At 37.1% G+C, this 21,998-nt stretch overlaps 2 protein-coding genes across 4 annotated transcripts; both read left to right on the top strand.

The window, feature by feature from the left end:
* Positions 1-5,809: 5,809 nt before the first annotated feature.
* On the top strand, positions 5,810-14,733 carry RB195_020425 (uncharacterized protein; the record flags this gene model as incomplete). 2 transcript variants are annotated; one of them, XM_064188711.1, is made up of 10 exons in its annotated part: positions 5,810-5,872; positions 7,217-7,360; positions 8,242-8,298; positions 8,378-8,500; positions 8,587-8,622; positions 9,237-9,278; positions 9,704-9,784; positions 11,529-11,573; positions 13,801-13,878; positions 14,707-14,733. In XM_064188711.1, 10 exons carry the CDS (start codon positions 5,810-5,812, stop codon positions 14,731-14,733), a joined length of 696 nt encoding a protein of 231 aa, XP_064044593.1. The 2 variants fall into 2 exon arrangements, with proteins under 2 accessions (XP_064044593.1, XP_064044592.1); XM_064188712.1 differs by lacking the exon at positions 8,242-8,298.
* A 1,511-nt stretch (positions 14,734-16,244) lies between these two features.
* RB195_020424 (uncharacterized protein) lies at positions 16,245-21,422 on the top strand (the record flags this gene model as incomplete). 2 transcript variants are annotated; one of them, XM_064188709.1, is made up of 5 exons in its annotated part: positions 16,245-16,328; positions 16,394-16,471; positions 18,688-18,777; positions 18,851-18,976; positions 21,342-21,422. In XM_064188709.1, 5 exons carry the CDS (start codon positions 16,245-16,247, stop codon positions 21,420-21,422), a joined length of 459 nt encoding a protein of 152 aa, XP_064044590.1. The 2 variants fall into 2 exon arrangements, with proteins under 2 accessions (XP_064044590.1, XP_064044591.1); XM_064188710.1 differs by having other exon boundaries at positions 16,263-16,328.
* Between the last annotated feature and the right edge of the window lie 576 nt (positions 21,423-21,998).

Genomic DNA, 21,998 nt, shown 5'->3' with positions numbered 1-21,998 from the left:
TCCGGGGTCGATAAATTGGTACCAGACTTGTCTGGGAGGATAAAAACACTCATTTGACACATCGGCTAGCCACCGCAAGTCATTGTATAGGCCAGTTACACGTTCGTAAACCTCAAACGATTCTGAATTGAAGTGAACGCGCGAGCGCATCCCAAACGGATTGATCAACGCCAGACACTTTATACTTTATCCTTTAAAGCGAATTTAAGAAAAAAAAACTATAGAAAAGCGCAGCGCTAGAACAAAACTGCAGAAATACCGGCGTGCAAAGCAAAAGCTCAGACGACGAGTCCTCTGACCTTCTATAAAGCCCTTTTTTATAGATACGGGGTAACTCCTCCAAAGATCGTTCAAATCGACAATATTACATTTCCTCTACATTCTACATTGCAAAAGGTTACAAGTTACCAAAGTTTACGAGATCGCAACCGCGATATGTGGTCTCTTTCCAAAGAAAGAAAAAGCCGAAAATCTAACGGTGAATAAAACACAAGTTTTGAAGAACAACTGTTTCTCCTCGCGCTTTTCTCGTTGCATCTGCTATCCGTGGTTGGATAACCTCTTGAAACATCTAGTGAGTGGCGCGGATAAGAAAACCTTAGTTTTCTTTTTGAATATGAAGAACTAAATGGAAATTGTGGAACTTCTTTCAATCATTATTAGGCAGATATTAAGTACGAAAGCATTCTGTTCTTTTGAGATTAGCACTGTTAGAGAGTATAGGAACTGTCCCACCTATCCTTTGAAATATCGAAGGAGAATAGAGAAATGTGAAGAAATCATGTGAACATGAACAGAGGCGAGTTCTTCGAGTGAGTGCAAATTCAAATGCTTCCAATTACGGGCGTGAAGTTTGTTGTTGAGATGGCGGTGCGCTGTTGTCCGAGCAAATAATGAGTGATTTGCGCACTTGAGGTTTTAGCACGTTCCAGTGAGGATAATCACGCGGTTTTCCCGGTCGATTATTCATCTATTTATTAAATACTGATAAATGACAAAAACATCGCTCCGTTTGGCATATTTACACAAACTCGACTATTGAGTACCTTGTGTACCGTGATTGCAACTGTGTGCCTGGAAGACAGGAATATAGGAGCATTGACCGCATCGTTTTAAATCTAATCTTTGATTTGAGCATTGACCGCATCATTTAAAATCTTGTCTTTAGTTGCTCAATTAATTCCGGACTGGAATAGCAGTACTCTGCTGCACAACTCGTTCCCCTTCTAAGATAACGGTCTGAGCCCTTATTCAGTGTATCCACCATCGTTGGGAGGATAAGCATGTTGGAAAGGAAACCATCGATAACTTCTTTATCTAATCGTGCTGTCCCATGTTATTTTGTTGGTTTACTGACGAAATCTCGGTGAAAGGAGACTTCACTGCGGGACCTAGCAGTTCCTTTCAGGAACATTTCCACTCGCCAACAAATTTTTATTACATTTTTTTAAATCAAATATTTCATTGAATTGCATCCAACTAAAGTACATTTTTCTGCTAGAGTGGGCTTGTCCAAGTGGAAAAAGTTCATTAAATATGAGCTCCGGACCACAGTGGAAGAATAACGGTGGGGTATTCATGTCATGATTTTGGATACTTCGAACGTCTTCCTGGTATTTTCAACAGTAGCTCATTTCACTTCAAGTTTGATCTAAGCCTTGTATATGCATCATTTTTGAAATAATTTGCATTTGCTGTCGGAAATCCTGCGGATACTGTTACGTGGACGTGGTTTCTGACAGAAGTGTTGAGTATAAGTGACAAAATTCTTCCCCGCCCCTTTTTGCAGCACAAAATTATCCATTGATAACTTCATGTTTTCTCGATAATGAGAAATGAATTCGAGAGTGAGACAAGAATAGCATTCAAATTAATTGTTGATCCAAATTAATTAATTGATTATTTATTCATGTTGACGACAATAGCAAATCAAATTAATTGCGCTACTAATCTATACGTGTAAGTGGAAATTAGTTTGATGTAGGCACACTTATTGGGAATATTATTTGAGGCGAATAATTCGAAGTTGTCGAAACACATGAACCTCCAGAAACACTCAAATGTGAATTTTTTTAAATCCCTATTTTTCACACATAAAATTTTAGATATATTCTATTATATTATAATTATAACTATTACAATTTATTAATATATTAACTATTATAATTTTAGATATACTTATTACATTTATTAGATTGAGGAAACATGAATGCGCGTTGTCTTTGGTTCCCTCTTTCTTAGGTATGGTAAGGATTTTTGCACGGCTTTCGCACTCACTTGAAAGAGCGTTTTTCTGTGCATTAATTGATATCCATGTAGTGTAAAGTTTATTGCCTTTTGAAGTAAAAAAGGTTTTTTTTAATGAAATGCCTAACCAAAAATTCCGAGTGTGCGCGTCCATGTTGTAGGATGTTCATTTTGAGCTACTGAATCCAGGTAGACGATTAGGCGAACCTATGTGCGGAAAAACTGATCTGTGTGGACCAGCAGCTTCTTCGGCAGGGAGTAGATACGACGTTGACAAAATTCCTCCAGAACAACGCTCGGCCACACGTCGCAGGGATCCTGCAGCAAAAAATTGAGGAACGAGGTGGGAAGTTCTACCTTAACCACTTCACAGTCCGGACGTTGCACCTTCCGACTACCACTTGCTCCATTGGATGCAGGATTCTCTGAAGGACAGAAAGTTTTGAAACGTAGGCGAAGTCCGAATTTGTGTGGCCAACTTCTGCACCTCACAACCAGCCGAGTTCTTCGAAAGTGGTACTGTTAATCTGTAATGAGCTGCTCAACTGTTGCTTTTACAATAAATATTTGTTTCTTAAATAAATGCACATTCATATTTTCTCAATGGAATATTTGCAGTAACTGCAGAGGGATTAGTGACTTGGTAGCGAACTTTAATTTTGATGGCAATCATAGGTGCGATAGGGAGGAGCCGGACCCTCCTCGGGTGAAGGGGGTCCAGCTCATGGGGTGCAGCTTAAATGGTGAGGATCGCTTCGCCAATCGATCAAAAGTGAGGGGGGTCCCTTCGGCAACCGTACAAAAGTGGAGGGGGTCCCTTCGCAAACGGTACAAGAGTGAAGGGGTTCCTTCGGCAACCGTGCAAAAGTGAAAGGGGTTTGAGCACCGGGTCCGACTATCGCATGTATGATAGCCATCACGATAATCATGTTTATCAGTAATTACGGTGTTTCTACTGTAGTTGGCTCGGAACGTCTATATAATAATAGTAAAAGACAAAAGAAACGTCCTTGACATCCTTCGTGAATTGTGACCTCCAATAAAACTAGTAATTTCCATTTGTTCCTTTTTCTAGTTGCACATTTTATAATATTGATCATGTACTCTTCGAACAATATCATTATTTCAACTAATCATGAAGAAAATAGATGCTTAGCTTTGATTTTTATATTCAGGCATGTTGTATTATTGATTCCCAGGATCACCATTGATCAGTGGGTGATCAAAGCTAGCAAATCAAATTAATTGTGCGACAAATCTCCGTTCGATTGCACATCTCAAAAATGGTGAGCTCTCATTTCTTTTTTGGATTATTCTTCCCAATAACTATTTATAAAACATTTGTTTCTTGCATGAAGGGAACAATAACGGCAACACCGTGGGAAATCATCTGTAATCACTTTTATTGATACCATTCATAAAGTGTTTGAATTCATTTGCATGAAAACAGTATCGTGGAAAATTATTTCCCTATAAAACATTTGTTGTACATCGTTATATCGTAATGACCGAGTTATTCTTGAGAAAATCCGTTTAATGTTAAGCTGCTTATCACTAGCTGCATATTTTCTTAATGAATTTAACAATAATAACAATAACAATAATAACAATCTTAACTACCACTTTCAAGTAAAATATTACTTTGATTCAGAAGAAAGTCTAGGTTTTGTCTTATTTTCAACCATACTATATAGCAATAAAGTGATAGTCTTGTACGAAGTATTATACAGTGTTGGAAAGCCCATTTTATTTTTTTTCTAGATATATTTATATTTATAAGTCAAATTGAAGTCGCTTTTTCTAAAACCTTTAAATTTTCTAAAATAATCAGATTTTTGTTTTCAAATTTCCGATCACGATTTTCGTTAGACCCACTTCTACGAGTTCAAACTTGGCCGAACTCCCGCTTAAACCTTTCGAACCGTCAGCACAGTGTAGGGTCAGTAAAGTGTCGAAACATTTAACCAAAAATTAGCTTTTTTAATTTTTTTCTCTAAATTCATGACCAAAAACCAGCACAAAATTACGAGGAATATTGTCGATGAGCTCGACGTCGATCATTCTGCAGTTGTTCGCTATTTGAAGAAAATCATGAACTTTGAGAAGCTCGACAACTGGAAAACCACATGAATTAACCGAAAACCAGAAAAATTGCTGTTTTGAGGTACCGTCGATCCATCATTTGCGAAACAAAAACGAACAAATTTCGTTTTCTCTGCTCAAATTGTGACTTGCGGGGAGAAATGATGCTTCAGGCGATGATCTGCAATATTCCGCGTAGTTTTGTGCTGGTTTTTGACTACGAATTAAAAAAATTACAAAATTTCGGTTGGTCAGCTGTTTTTCGTTACGGAGAATTTTTAAAAGCAGCGTTGTAGTGTACATTTGTCGATACTTTCTTGGCCCCATGTGGTGTTGATGTTGAATTCGGGCGCTTTGAGCGGGAGTTCGGTCAAACTCGTAGAAGTAGATTTGCCGAAAGTTGAGGTTGGAAATCTGGACATAAAAGTAAAATAAATTTAGAAAAGTGATTGGAATTGAATTCTGTGTACATCCTTAGAAAGGACACAAAATGTGCTTTCCAACAGTATATTAGGTTGGTCAATAAGTTCGGAGCGTTTCTAATTTGGATTTAATTTTATAATATTTTTGTATTATTTGTAGAAGTGTTTGCACTTTTCGAAAGACCTCTTTTTGCTGTACAAGACTATAATTATAATTGCTGTTGCAATTGACTGTATCATGATTGTTTTCTTTTCAATTCAAATCAATTTCAATTTCAATTACTTGTGTACAAAAATGGAATATCCAGGAGGGGAAAATCAGCATCTTCAGTGTGTCTTTCGAAGTCACCCACTCGTTTTTCTGTTTTATGTTGATGTAGAGGCACCAATTCTCGTCTCCTGTGACGATCGCATACAGTAATCGTTGTCCTCGTGTTGCTCTACATCTGGCAAGACGAAGGATAACAATTTGAAGTCGATTTTCCTTGTTTGCTTGTGTAAGCTCGTGAGTGTGAAGGTAACACACCCACATACTCACGAGGGAGGCTCTGATTCCTTTAGCTGTAGAGGTTCAAATAATTACAGTTCAGTTACAAATATTTTAACACAATACACAATATTCCATTTTATTCACTGTGAAATCGGTAATCCTTTTTGCAAAGTACCGTATACTGTGGTGTTATACTGTAGCGGTCCATTTTCATGCACTGAAAGTCTCCATCTATGCTGAACTTAGTCCTTGGCGTGCTACTTTTTGAGCAGAACCAAGATTGTTATTGATCTTTATATTATATTTATTTATAAGGATCAATAACAATCTTGGTTCTGCTCAAAAAGTAGTACACAATTAAACTCTACGATGCCAAGATTCAAAGAAGGTCGAATTTGGGACTTGCGTCCTTTGCGCTTGATATCTCTAACAAAATGAACCTATTATCTCTCTTTACACATCGTTATCGAAAAAATTAAATCAGATATTATTAGAACTTGCTTTTCAAAGAGTTCTTTGAACTTCATTAACAACTGATTTCTATAGGTTTCACGGGAATAATTTCAGGATGAAATTGTTTATTATCTTATGCACTGTGACTATCATTGGTACTGGAAAAATATCGAAACAGGTAACCTTTTTCATTACATTTTTTGGATTTTTCTAAACAACCCGATGGCTTGCTTTGTTTAAAATCAGTGGTAAGATGGCTAAATGCTTTTGAAAATCTAATTTTCATAGCTGAAAAATATTAAAACCCCTTTTTATACGTATATCTGTATATATGTATATGTACAAATGTGAACGATATCGAAAAATCAAAATCTTTTTGATTTTTGGCTGATAGCTACGATAAGATTGTCCTGTTGCTTTCAAGAAGTTGCTTCTATCGTCCTAGGAAAAGCACACTCACTTGCCTACGTTTCCCAAACAATTCGAATCGTGAAAAAATTTGAGAACAACCACCTCAGTTATCATTGAGCTGATATATTCCATGTTGTCCAGGTTTTGATGCTTTAAAATTTAGAACAACTTTCGGGTTGAGAAAAAGATCATGGAATTATTTCCAATTCTGAAAATTTGTAGAAAATGTATAGAGCGCAGAAATAACATTTTGAAAGCATTTTCTTTATCATAGCCAAAAAAGGACAAATTGGAGGCAAATACTCCTTGGATGGATATGAGTACAGCAACTCCTATGCCGAATATTTTTGAAGGAGTTCGAATGATGGAACTGAACGGAGAGGACGAAGAAAATTTTACATGAGTCAGAAGGAAAACTTCGATGACAAGCACTGGAAATGAAAAGTATTGCAAAACGTTAGATAATATTTAATAGAGACTTTTTCGTTCTACAAAAGAGCACTGTTTTGATTTTCTAATTTTATTGACTCATTTTTTAACGGCGATTTTTATGTGAGTAAGTAAATTCAGCGTTATATGATTAGAAAGGAAGGAATGATCATCAAATACAAGGAAAAAACCGAAATTTTTTTTGGCTTCAATCTTTCTTGCATTTGATCGAGATGATAGGAAGAAAAAATCTTAAAAAAATAACGCCTTCGTTTTTTGTGTTCGTATTTCAAAACGGGAATTTTTGACCTCACAAAAGGATAATACACAGGTAGGGGAAAACAATTTTTTTATATGACAAAAAATTGCTGCAAATTATTATAATCCATAGAACAGTCTTTATTTTTGTTCCACTCAGCGTTCCTATCTTCTACCGATAATTCAGTTGGTTTTTCGATGTCTCATGCTCTTTTCGTCATGTTTTTTTTCATTTCTTCATTAAACAGCAGTAAGTGTAATGAAAAAATTAGAACACTACTGTCTTGTGAAATGAAGAAATCTCTTTCCAAGGATGTAACTTTTTCCCCATATTTTCTAATTATTTATGGATGCTCAAATTTGAAAAAAAAAGAAAACAGTCACGAATTGTCTCCTAATCAAATACATAGAGATTCTTTTATAGGATTTCAAAAACGATACGTTGGAAAAAACAAAAGTTTCACTCAACAACAACGGAACCATTGGACAGAACCGGTTCAAATCGCTAACGCTTACAGGATTTGATGAGGGCACTGACTCTTCTTCAAGAGAATCCAATAGTGTTAAGGTCGGATCTAAGGAACTTGGATATCGTTTCACGGTAATGTGCGATTTCAACAACCAGAATTTTCGTTGTTGATGTTTTCTAACGAGTTATATTGGGGTTAAAGACACAATTTTACAGAATAGCAGCTAGAACGAGAAACACCCCAATCAAATCAACGAGTCAGAGACTCACTTTATATCCTTTTCATTTTTGTTTCTCGTATTGTAACTCCAAGGATTATACGGTTCTATTCCACCAGTCCTGTTGTGGGTGTAAGAAGTTGCATCGTTGGGTAAATTGAAATTTTTGGCGTTCCTAAAACCTGCAAATCTTATGAATTAACGGAGGGTGTTTTGCTGTTATAATTGCAAACTACGTCTTTATCACCTCTCTATTAATGGATATTTTATCTTACATCAAAAATCCACCCAAACGTTTTCTTTAAGCTCTCAGCCATTATAGAGCTAAGAAACTATTAATATTTTATGACGTATTAAATATCAGTACGTTCCTAGATATATAATGTTAAAAGTATGACTTTGTTTTTGTATTACTGTACGCACTTTCATTACATGATTTCCGAGACAGAAAAGAATAAAAAAACACTTTAGGAAGGAATTTTTTGCGATATTTTATACTGTTCACAGCTTACCCAGTTAGCTTTTTTGTTCCTCTTAGCGAATCCACCTTTATTAACCGCAGGTTAAATCCAATAAGTTATCCGCAAGTTAAATCCAACAATTGTTCGCATTCGAACCTCTTACCTGTGTTTATTTATGTATATTACTATATTATATTACGATATTATTATTATGTTAGGCTCCATGTACATATGTGCACTTTTTCCCAGCAAGGAATCAAAAAATGTAGGTGGGAATGAGGCAAAGATTCCGAACTTTTAGACAACGGGAAAGAACCCTGGCGGAACGAAACCTCGATACCCCTGTCGCCAACTTAGAGTTTGTTTGAATTTTAGAATTCTATAAGATTAAAAGTAGAAAATGTAAGAAAGAAAGCATAGAATTCTCTCTATCATAGCTAAGAGCGGCCAAATCGTGGAGTACTGGGCCGCTGCTTATGCCGCGGGCTACGTGGCAGCCGGATATTCCTACCAGAAATCGAGTGAAGAAACTGAACGGAGCGGACGAAAAAAACCGTTACGTGAGTCAGAAAATATATAAATATATATATATATAAAAGTATAGGATCAACTATTTGCCACTGTAAAAATATAGATGATGTTTCAGATTTTCTCTTGCACGAACAATTCATGCAATTTTCATGTGAGTGTTTTGTTTAAGTTGTTTTCTTCGCTTCCTTTACACCAGTTTTGTAGTTTTCAAATTTCTACACTGATTCTGTTTCGAGTTCAGCCATTCTGTAGTAACTGCAAACGAATATATATATATATATTTATATATGTAAATTTATCACGAAAAAATATGACTTTACATTGCTTACCTTGTTTATTGTCCCGCGCTGCGGCCACTGCGGCGCGGCTCAGCCGATCGATAAGATCGGTAGGGGTTCGGGTAGATGAACAACGCAAGACCAGCGCTTCCGCAGCGCAGCGATCGACATGTGAAGCAATAAAAGTAGTGCCAATTGATTCAATCCATTTTTTTTAAATAATTCCATTAATCGCTCGCTGAAAGATCTTTATTTTTATGTTATTTTTTATTTTTCAATGGTGCATTTGCACTATATTTATCAAACAGGTAAAATGTTCTCAAAAGAATTATAAATTCGTACAAAATGTTACAGTTAATACATAAAATAAAATTATCAGTTAAAATCAAAAAATAATAAATTAAGTTGCAACTTAACTGACAGATTTTATCATACAACCAACACAGCTGCGATGAACTGAGACATTGCTACCATCTTCTGTTTTTAGATCCGGATGAATATTGCAATACCTCCAACCGATAGAGAAAATGTGAGCAGGAATTTCCTCTTCTATCAGCTTATGGTGAAACGGTATCAGAATTTTTTTTCTCTATGTAATACAAATAAGGCTCAGCGCAAGAATTCTTCGTGGTTTCGTTGTCTACCATAAGAGCTGCTTTCTCAACCTCCTCAGGTCTGACCAGCATAATGTAAGCCTTTTGATCCTCCAAAAAATATTATATTTCGCGGAATCAGTTCAGAGCAGAAAATTTCCCACGCGTTCAACGAAAACCGGTAGGGGTTCGGGTAGACGAACAACGCAAGACCAGCGCTTCCGCAGCGCAGCGGACTAGATGAGATGATAAAGAAATTAGAAACATTCTTTTTTTTTCCGAACAATATGGTGAAAATCTTGTGAGTAAGTTGCAGATCACATAATTAACTCAATAAAAAAACTAAACTCGATATTTTCAGGATCATTCTGAAACATCTCTTGAAGAAACGGTGTCTTCTACTGAAGAAACGATGTCTTCTAAAGAAGAAAATCAAAATCAGGTGAGCGATCAACGAAATGCGTTTCGGTGTCATTTCTTACTTATACGTGTATCATTTAAGTTTTCCAATCTTGCGAATACAATTTTTCACGTTTAACAAGAGCTATTTTATTTTATTCACTTTTTACTGGAACACAAAGTTTTCCATATTAAAAGTAAAGCGTTTTTTTTTGCGTTAATGAACATCACTATCGATGAATTTTAACAACTAATATTTGCTAGTTAATCCTTATAATTACAGCGCATTGATTCTTTTTTTCTTATCTTTGATAATTGTTGTTCTAAAGAGATTATGGAAATTATAATGGGAACTAATTTTCATATTATTTTTTTACTCACTTCTTGCATGCATCCAACAATTGTGGTGAGTATTCGCAATAATATACATGCAGGGTGTCCGTAAAGTCATGCTGCACATTTGATCGGTCATAGAAAAGCACTAAAAGAAGATAGAAATGTGAAATTTTCACCAGATGAAAGGAAAACTCTCCAAGTTTCCGTAGAACGATGCGCAAGTGTGTGCGCACACAGGTGATAACGCAACATCACGAACTGTGCAGCGCATCAGCCCTCGCCCACGCCAGTCGGGATGTGTAGGGCACAGAGCAAAGTCCACTGTGTTCTGTGGTTTTTTTGTAGGTTTGAATCCGTGAGCAAAGTGCAACGTGAGCACCGTCGCGTGTACAACGAAGCGCCACAACATAGGAACAAAATTAATAAGCAATTGAAAGATACCAGCAGTTTGTTGGAGAAACACCGTTCCGGCAGGTTCTCGGTAAGTGACGAGTCTGTAGAGCCTATGCGGGGGAGCTAATTAAAGGGATCACCCCACGAATCTGAGGTGGTACGGATTTCAGGTGGTTGGTTATGGAGAAGGGGTGATTCCGTCCATTTCTTCCTAATTGCCGTAGAAAACGTCCCGGCAGATACGGCTTCGAGCGTTCCGGCGCACTATTTTCTACAACTAGTTCGACTGGAGCGCGCCAGCCGTGTGCAAGCGCCGCATCTTCTGGGCCGTTTTTTAAGTCAATTAGCAAGAAATGGACGGAATCACCCATCTCTCCATAATCTACGATCTCGTATACGAATACTCCACCTGAAATCCGCAGCACCTCAGATTCGGGGGGTGATGCCCTTAAGGAGCCCTAAAATTCGGTTCGTGAGTGTGCTCTGCAATACACCTCAGCAAGACTACAGTTTGAAAGGTGTTAGACAAAAACGTCTAGCAACCACGATGCCCGGATCTGACTCCATTAGACTTTTAGTTGTGGGGTTATGTGAAGCAACATGTGTACAGTGAACGTATCAACGACAATAACCATGTAAAATGGACAATCACAGACAGTACTCACACCAGTACCCGCTTTCCTTAACCGTGTGTGGAAGGAACGTGAGTATCATTTAGATGTATGTGTAAACAACAAAAGGAAGGCACATCGAACTGCACTGAAATTGTAGGAAAACCAAGGAGTTTTCCTCCTATTTCCTAAAGTATTCACATTTCTATATCGTTTTGTTGCTTTGCTATGAGCGGTCAAAAGTGCACCATGACTTTACGGATACCTCGTATGTTTTTAACAGTCGTTTCTTTTTTGTTCCAACTTAGACAAAATGATTTCCTCTTTTCCTTCTTTTTTTTTCGTGCATCAGTTGTTTATGTTGTTAAATAGAAAGGTAAGCATGGCAGCCCTTAACCTAGTAAACTTCTTAACTTGATAATTTATGGAGGAAATCTGTAATTTCAGGAAGTTGCGGATGATGACTGTGAAGATGGTGATGAAGCAGTACTGGTAAGTCTAGTGAAAGCACTTCTTATTGTAATTATGTACCAGCTAAGTATATACAATAAGCCTTTAATGTATATACAATAAACAACGTTAGTGAAAAAAAATTCGCTCGTGTCGAAAGATCAGCTTAATTTATCTGAAGGATAAAATCCGCATGTACATCTAGCACCGCCCCATTTAAACTCTTTGAACCGCTGTCCCTTTTTCTTATTTAACCAAAAACCTTGAAATCCTGGAAAACTGATGTAACACAACTGTCCATTGAATTACTTCTCTATTTTTGAAGGGTTCCTTTGAAATTGCTCCTACTTTTTTTTGTTCCCGCTTCTCAAGAAATCATCTTGTTTAGATGTCATGAGAATCCAAGCGTACATAAATTTATGCACATATATAAAAGTTTCAAAAAAAAGGAAAAGGTCAGAAGTATAGGTGTGGTATACCGAAGATCTGAACGAATTTTTAATCTGAACGTATGAATGTTGGACGGTTCAGCATCGGTTATTGCACATATGTATTAGGTACATATGGCTACTTACTTTTTTACACACCTACACGCTTTAAAATTTCATAGTTTCTTAAAGGCAGCATACAACGAATCTGAGGAAGTAGAGGAATCCGCGGGAGGAAAAAGGCTAAAAATGGGGTTGTGAATTACGGGATCCGGAGTGGTTCCGCTCATCTCTTCCTAATCGTCCTAAAAAATAGCGTTGAAGACTTCGTTTTTTCACGACAAATTCACTTGCAACGCGCCCCGCATTGACGTGCGAGCGGTCGCAGATTAATGGGGTCTCCTAACCAGCCTATGTCGTGTAAAACCAGTGAATAGGCAACTGAGGGGGTTGGAACGTGCACAAAGAAACGGGTCCTAACGTACCTCGTAGAAATTAAAGCGGTTCCCACGGTTTTTTTTTTTGTTACGACGAATAGGGAGAGATGAGCGGAACCACCCCGGATCCCAGATTCTGCAACCCATCTCCAGCTTTTTCCACCACGATTCCCTCACCACGTCAGATTCGTGGTATGCAGCCTTTGATCATATATTGAAGATCATCCGGCAATGTATTCACCATGACTGTCTACCGCAGTGTTCCATCTTGGTGGGAAGGCTTCAATTCCTCGCTCCGTCAGAGAACCACTTGTTCCGGGCCTTTAACCACAACCAGTTGTCGTTTCATTGAACTTAATTCTGCTGTTGGGTTGTTCTTTGAGCTCCAGCCGCTCAGCTTCTGGTCCCAAAGAATTATAACCTTGCCAGTAAGATGGAGCAGTGTGATAGACACTCATGGTGAATACAAGGACGGATGATCATCAATGTATGATTAAGAAACTATGGAACGTAAGCAAAAAAAAAATGATCACCTAATCTAGTAGTCTTTTTTATAATACAATCTTGTGATCAGCAAATTTATAACGAATACATGTTGATAATCGCCGTTGCATGTCTTTCGGGTTTTTCTAAAGAGTATTTTGCAAGTGAAATAAAGAAAATCCTTTCAAACACATAAAATCCTTAAGACTTTTCTAACGCTGAAGTTAAAAGTTCTATTGCTTTTTTTCTTTCTTTACAGCGGATCATTTACCGGTCATCACCGAGCACTGTGGTTGACATCGCATTGTCGGCGTAGGCGTGCACTGCTGCTTTGCCTCCCTTAAAGGCATCACCCCACGAATCTGAGGTGGTACGGATTTCAGGTGGAGAGTTCCTATACGGGGTCCTAGATTATGGAGAGGAGGGTGATTCCGTCCATTTCTTCCTAATTGCCGTAAAAAACGGCTCAGAATATGCGGCGCGGACACAAGGCTGGCAAGCTCCAATAGAACTCGTGGTAGAAAATAGCGCACCGGAACGCTCGAAGACGTATCTTCCGGGTCGTTTTTTTACGATAATTGAGAAGAAATGGACGGAATCACCCTCCTCCTCATAATCTGCGACCCCGAATAGGCATAACCCACCTGAAACCCGCACCACCCCAGATTCGTGGAGTGATGCCGTCAAATTCCCATCAATAGATTGCAGGCATGATTTCGCTACTCCGGTACGCTCCTCGGGAAAATTGCGTACACCTCCGCTGCGTATGCATTGTGTCAAACCTGGCTGAACATATTTAGCCCCAAAATAAGTATTATTTTTTCAAAAAAAAAAAACTGTGGATTTTTTCGCGCTTTCATTTTTACACTCTTCTTATACCATTTATGACGCTGTAATTGTATTTTCAACAACTTTCCCTAGGAACCACAAAAACATGATCGCGTCACGATAGTGCTAAAGAAACGCTGCATTCCTCGTCGAGGAAACACCACATCTGAAGTCAGTTTTTTTTTAATACATGATTTTGAAAGTATTTAAACTATTTTTCCTCTAAATTTTCTAATATTGACTGGCAGCTAAGTCAATTAATTCCATTGGCTAAAAGGAACAATTTCTTCAAAGCACTTGTGATGACAGACTACTTTAGATATCCATTAAATTGCGGATTAGTTCATAACGCTAATTACTCGACAGCGGTACATTTGTACTTGAAAGCAATTTCTTCAATAGAGGTTTTCTGGATAGCAATAAGTTCAATATTATCTGAAAAAAGAATAAAAAAGGAAGCGCAACGACATTTCTCGCAAATGAACGATCTGCTCTCTTTGCGTCTTTAGTCTTTATTTAATTATTTTATTAATTAGTTATTATTAACTTATTCTTTATTTTACACATATTCTTAAAGGGGTGTAAATACTACCATGGTCTTTTATTTCTGAAAAAGGCAAAAGAAAAAAGAAACAGCACATAGCTTCCACGGAAATTACAAAACTTTTATTCATATTCACAATTAGGATCAAGTTACAATGTTCCGCCACCGTTCTTCCGCAAACCAATCATTTTTTTTGTGTTTGTATGAACGACCGCGACGCGTCCGCAACACTTCACGAACTTTCCCTACCTGACATCATACACACTTTTATTTTTCTGTTGTTTCACTCTAAATCTGACAAACTATGACGATCATATGGTGAAAAAATGAGTACAAAAACCTACATGTGGAAATGTATAACTGATTTCGATCTAACCCTCTCTAATCACATTTGTTTGTTTAGAATCACACATAAAATTGAAATTTATTTCTTTCACTTCTATTTTTTTATTCAGGATGAAACTGGACAAAAAATGGTCTAGCACCAATTTTCACCTGGAAGAAAATTTTAAAAAACTCGAGAAGCTGTTACATAAACAATAAATGTTGTGCATGATAAGAAAATAATAAACTTTAATACATTACTTCAATCAGCATACTAAAATCGATATAAGTAAACCGAAACAGATGTTGAAATGGACCGCATCGTGGAGGTCTTGAATGTGCAAAGATTCGTGGAAACAAAAGGAAATATGTAAGGTATTCAATAATGAACTATCGATATTGATCAGAAACAAAATCAAATCGATTATTGATTGATAAACCCAAATTTTCAATTCAAAAAAAGGATTAGTTAAGAAAGGGAAAAAATTGGAAGATTTCTCGTTCTATGCATCCCATTTTTTCACTAGTCCTTGCAGACGCACCCCAAACTTCCAGAAAGTAGTGAGACGTGTCCGTCGAATTGGGGCGTCGGGCACCAAAATGCTAGAAAATGTTCTGAAACGGATCCTACGACGTCGGATTTTGTGCACTGGGGTGCCGCAGCACGCGGAGTAGGGCCAAGTGAATTTCTCAAAAAGTAAATGAGATGCTGTGAACAGTTTCATTGCCGTGAAAAGCTTTTGTTTTGTCATATTTCATTTATGTATGGAAACGACTGCTTAAATTGTAGCCAACATTGTACACAATCGAGGATGAGGAATGAGGTATAACTTTATCTTTATCAGTACGATGATTACGCTCAAGGCATTTCATATTAGCACATCATTCTATTGCAAATGATTCCAGTAAAAAGAAGAAAACCTCATACTTCGAATAACGTTTTCAAATTGTGGCCATATTAAAGAGAAATAGATGTAAAATCAAATTTTAATACTTTCTGAATGTAGTAGTCCCGTTGTTTAAAAAAAATACAAATTTAACTCCGTAGGGAATGTCACCAGTTTTCATTTTTATTGATCATTTAATTTCGACGTTAGCCGGACGTTCAGAATGATGACATGTATTTACGTTAATGGGCGGAAGTACAACAAATACAAATACAAAATACAATACACGGTCATCCCATGTACTACAAAAATCCTTACAGAAAATTCAGAGAGCGGTTCAGATGATGGTAATAAATACGATTAACCGTAGAATTTCGCTTCTTTTTCCGAACCGAAAGTATCAAACTAAATAATAAAATAATCTTTTAAAAAATGTAGACGAGCACCACATCCTGTAGTTCTTGAATGTGTAAAGATTCGTAAAAAAAATATGTACGGAAAAAGAAATAAATAATGGTTAATTACGAATAACTCATGTTACGAATAAGAATTTTGCTTCGTTTCTCGAATAATTACATTTGAATTATAATTTCTTAAATGGAAATCTTCGTAACAAAATCAGTTATAAATGCTGCACAACTCACAAAACGACATAAATATCAGCAACCTAATCTCGGAGAAAAAAAAGATCTCATATGATACTATGAGAGGGTTCTTCATTTCTGTTTGTGTTCTTTAGTCCGGTTGGTGGAATTCTGAAAATCTCTTTCATATTAACAATAATGAGTCGAAAGAAGATCATGAAAATCGATACGTTGCGGATCGATGAATACGAGAATGATCTACGAAAAATTCAAGAAATACGGGTGAGACAATGCCATGCCGCTTCATAGAGGATTTGAGCCGATAATTGCTCCATTAATACGTTCAGGACGATATTCGAATGCTCGATCAACACTACAGTGTTGTTCAATCGTTACTCAACGAAGAAATTGTAAAAAAGAAAGAAGTGAGTGATTCTCTTCCATTATTCAAAAGCATAATTGAAAAAGAGAAATATGCACCTAGCTCTGTTCCAAAATTTGGTATGATTAGTGAGAATTCGGATAAGGTTTAAGTATACGTAAAAGATATGGATAACCGGTGGATGACATAGGAAAAGATTAAAATGTTTTAAATGTAAATTCGAGAAATTATTGTATTCTGAAAACGAACACTTCATGAAGGTCAAAGTATAGTGATGTGGTCTGGAGGAAACCCCGTTTTGGCTTCGCGCAGTCAATGCACGTCATGCGATACCACGTTATTGATCCACAAAAAGACTTTGGAAAGAAATCAATTTCCTGAATCAAAAGCGCTTGCGTTCTCCAGAAGTACATGATGTAGATTTGATTTTAAAAAAAGTCAAAATAAATAAGATAGAGGATAAAATTGAAAAATGGATCTTTCGCCTCTACCTAGACGATCCATTTTTGGATTAGCCTTCCTTGAGACTCCTCAGTAGGGGAGGAAGGCCAAAGTTAGATGATTATGCGTTCGGCGTTGACCAATCCCTATGGGTTGCGCTAACCAGCTCGTCTTCAATTCAGAATCGTTAGAGGTTTATGAACGTGTGTGCAGGATTACAATGGCTTGCGGAATCCAGGCGAGGCGAGGATCAAGTCTGAGAGGAAATAAAAACACTGTTGAGCAATTTATCGACCCCGGGGTAATGAAAGGCTTGGTCGGAACTAGGTTTCGAGCCATCGATCGATTGTGCAGTCGCAGCAGAACCTCCTGCCGACAGCGCTACACCCGAAGATTTGATTAGGAATGAGGAAATCTACTCATGAGGAAGTTCGTACGTTGCGGCGAAACGGCGTGACAGTCTGGGGAGAAGCATCAGCATAGATGTGACATATGGATGATAGTAGTATTTTACCGACTTCGTTCCGTTGTTGGTAAAAATAACCATGAAAGACATTTTTGTGTACAGCTGATGGATATGGTTACCACAACTAAAGTATCTGCATCCTTCCTGAAAAATCCGTGCTTTTCCGCAATTGGCTTTCCGTTATTTTTTGTCGGGGCGGGTGTGGCGCAGTCGGTTATAGGTCCGTTGTAGCCACACGGTCGAGGGTTCGAAACCGCCCTAGTGCAAATCAAGCCTTTCATCCTTCTGGGGTCGATAAATTGGTACCAGACTTGTTTGGGAGGATAAAAACACTGAGTTGATCATCGGCTGGCCCCGCAAGTCATTGTATAGGCCAACACGCGTTCTTAAACCTCAACGATTACGAATTCCAGTAAAACTCGTTGGCGCAGCCCGAGTGGATTAATACGCCAGTGACTTTATCCTTTATCTTTTTTTATTTTTTTGTCGCGTTTATCACCGTGATCGAACTAGGAGCTATTTTATTGCATCTATTTTACATTTTTAATAAATGTATTTTTCTACCAGCATTTGTGATCCTGGCTATGAAACCAAAGGATGAGGAAGGACTAGCTGAGGGGATCTAGAAAGATTTTCATCCACAAAAAAAAATTCACTTTCAAGATTTATGCACCAATATTACCTAATTGTCTAATTCCCTAATTGACTGTTGCCTAATTTTTTAAACCTTATTATATTAGCGGGCAGGTGTAGCGCAATCGGCGTAAGAGGTTCCGCTCTCTGCACGATCGATCGGAGTTTCGAATCCACCCTAGTGCTCACCAAGCCTTTCATCCCTCAGGGGTCGATAAATTGGTATCAGACTTGTCTGGGAGGATAAAAACACTGCGAATACAAAACAAAAGGATAAAAACAACAATAAAATCAAGCGGATTGATTAATTCAAGACACTTACACACACTTTCTTATGTTACTTTTTTACAAATGTATTAAAGGATAAAGGATAGTGCCTGACGTTAAATGATTCGTTCATGATGTGCCATCCTGTTCACTTCAGTTCAGAATCGTTTGACGCTCACGAACGCATCTCTAGCCTATACAATTACTTTCGGGGACAAGCCAATGTGTCAAGTCAGCGTTTTTATCCTCCCGGACAAGTCTGGAACCAATTTATCGAACCCGGATGGATGAAAGGTTGGTTTGTACTAGGACGGGTGTAGCTATCAAAACAGTGGATAGGTTGGCCAATACTCTGCATATTTCTGGAAAACTCCAGATTTTAAAGCCTAGCCACACTCTGGTCATACAATCTCAAACGTAAATAAGAATCTGTGATGACTTCTACATTTCAGTACGATACTCACATCGAACACATACATGAACTTCTTGAATTTGTCGAAAAGAAGAACATTGAAACCATAAAAACCGCAGTTGACAATAACGTTTGTTGTTTCAAAATAAATTTAAAAAAAAAACATTGGTATAAAGATTAATCGACGGAGAAATGTCATATAGGAAACAGAGACGGAGACAGCCGTAGATATAGATGTTATCGAAGATCAAATACAGAGGAGCTCATTAGAAACGGTTGGAAGTGAGGAAGGAATGGACGTTACTTCTAGCAAAAAAGGAAAAGCAAAGGTAAATTCTGTTGTTTGTTAAGTCTGATATTCAGAGCAGCAAACATCAAGCACTCAAAAATGCCAAAAAAAAATGAAAAAAAAAACAGTAATCACTACCGCCTCGTTAAATACGCTTTGAAATTTTACGCGCTCAAAGAAAAACAAATCCGAAAAGGTATTTTAAATGTTTTGAATTCCGCATTACAAGCGTGAAGATAATTTCTACTGGTTTCATAGGAAATTTCTATTACTCTATGATCTGGACGAATTAATGTGCTCATATTCAATGTTGAGAAGTAATATTCTAAAAATGCACCTATTATAAATTGTTTATATTTGTAATTTCGGGGGCTTTGCTATGTTGTTCTAACAACGATGTGTGAAAAGGATTTCCTTTTCCACCACAAGGACTTTTTGTCGCAATATTAAAGGCATCACTCCACGAAACTGAGGTGGTACGGATTTCAGGTGGAGTATTCATAGACGGCATAGTAGATTATGGGAAGGAGAGTGATTCCGTCCATTTCTTTCTAATTGCCGTAAAAAACGGCCCGGAAGATACGGCTTCGGGCGTTCTGGCGAACTTTTTTCTACAAGGAGTTCGATTGGAGCGCGCCAGCCTTGTGCACGCGCCGTTCCTTCCGAGCCGTTTTTACGGCAATTAGGAAGAAATGGACGGAATCACCCAACTCTCCATAATCTACTATCCCTTATAAGAATACTCCACCTGAAATCTACACCACCTCAGATTCGTGGGATGATGCCTTTAAACAGTGGGTAGTGCACTGGTAGGAGACATAACAACGTATTTATGGCCGGTGGTTCGAAATCATTGTTTACCAACTAAAACGTAGGTCATACAAACGTGAATAACCGTTAACGATTCTGAGTTACCGTGTCGTTCAGTAAGATTAGCGTCATTCACTTAGAACTTTTATTTTTTTACCAATAAAAAAAAACATTGACCTCTCCACCACCACCATTACCGTAGCATTCAATTCTGAAATTACACTACGATGAACTGATAAATATGATCGATCCGCAAAAATCAATCAATGTTAAATGCAGAGATCATTAATTGATTAATGCCAAACATCCTGAGACCTTCTCCAGTCGACATCCACGCGCTACAGCTAATATCAGTCGTAGCTGCCCATATACAACACGCACACCTCCTAATTTTCAGCTCTGCTGTATTATTCCGTATTTAGAAAGGAAAAACAATTAAACATCCTCTTTTCGATCGTTGTTTTTCAGAAAAAAAAAATTTTGATTTTTCACCGATGTTTGAAGGATCACAACTTATTATATTAAGTCATAGTTATCTATAGATTCTATTATATATTACTTTTATCTATAGTTCTTCGTCTCTCGACCACACATCATAAATTTCTTTGGATGTTCTTTTTCCATCCTAAGCAACTGATTTTGAGCGTTCAATTTCCCTCATTGAAAACATTGAATTTTTGAGTTTGAATCTTGATTTTGGTGATTTTTGAATCAGCGGTCCAGCTACGCAGCATCGATTTATTAGTCCAGATCAGTAAAAATTCGAAGTAGCCTAATGACACTGAGTGAATATGTCCATCTATCCATCCATCATCCATCCTTTCCGTAAGGATTCGTTCACCGGTTTGATCCAAGACCTCACTAAGCCACAACAAAGTGCAATAAAGCCAGTTTCGAAAAAAAAAATTAAAAGCCGTTACGATCTTGCACTTATTACCTAATTTTTTTCCAGAAAAAAAATAATGCACTCCTTTTTGCTCACGTCACAAAGCCTCTGTAATCTCTGCATTGACTAACTATGGGAAAGTAGTTATTGTAGCCTTAAAAACCAAATCTGTTTGTAATTTTATTACTTTGTAAGTGTCATCGAATCAGTACTTTGTAATAGTTTGATTCCCCACAAAATCAGCTACGAGCGAGTGACATCACCTTCAACGGCGGCGAATGCATACCGCACATTAAACATTTACGACCCTGACTCCATAATGTCGAATTGACTCGTTAGAATCAATTCAGTTGTTGAATTTCACTTTGAAATTCATTCATTCTATCACATAACAAGTTAGAAACTAAATATTTTATCTCACGTCAAAGTTGGATGAAAGCACAATGTATTTCGCTAATATTATCAAAACTTAGTTACGTTATTATGCTTATATTGTAAAAATATCTCTTGAAATCAGCAAATTTGTACTTTTCTTTAAACTGATAGAATATCCATAGCGTATTTACTTGTTTAGAAACATTAATTCATTCGGAGCAGGGACCAGTAGGGAAAAATACGTAATACGTCCGGAAACTAATCTATAGTTGATCCTCTCTCTATTTTTCATGGATTCTATTTTATAATCGAACTCTTATTTATGATATTTTAGAGCGCAACAAAAAAGAAATCGAATGCTCCAAGAAGGAAGAAGACGAATCGAAAAGTTAAGGCAAAAAGAAAACATGGATAATTTCCGGGAATATGATTAGTTTATCACCCATTTTTAATCCATCTGATATTACCAGCATCATTTCCCATATAGTCGTGAAAATGAAGCAACTCACTAGCAAAAAAAAAAGGATTAACATTATCATCGTTTTATTTTTGACGAAAACAGGAATGGAGACGTATGCCTAGAAAGGAAAAAAGATTTTAAAAAAATTAAAAATAGTTCATTACTTATACAATCTTAGCAGGAGAAAAATGTTTGAGTGTAATTTAAAGCCTTAAAGTACATGAGGAAAATTTTAGAAGATTTCAGAAGAAATTCAGCATATTACTAACTCTACTTTGTCTAAATAGAGACGATTAAAACTTGAATAATTCCGACTTAGCTCATATAAGAAGTAAAGAAGCCACAAGTATAAAAAAAAACTGGGTGAAAAGTCAATATTTGTTTTTCTTTCACAACTCTGCTGTTTGCTTGACGTATTCGATTATACCCTGCGTGGTTTGGATCTCCTCCTTCAGATATAATTAGACACACCATAAATGGATACGAATCGATACTGTATTTTTGTAATATTTTCATGTAAACGGTAAATTC

The sequence above is a fragment of the Necator americanus genome, chromosome II (assembly GCF_031761385.1).
Source record: "Necator americanus strain Aroian chromosome II, whole genome shotgun sequence".
Classification (NCBI taxonomy): domain Eukaryota; kingdom Metazoa; phylum Nematoda; class Chromadorea; order Rhabditida; family Ancylostomatidae; genus Necator; species Necator americanus.
This window is presented reverse-complemented; position numbering and strand designations above follow the sequence as displayed.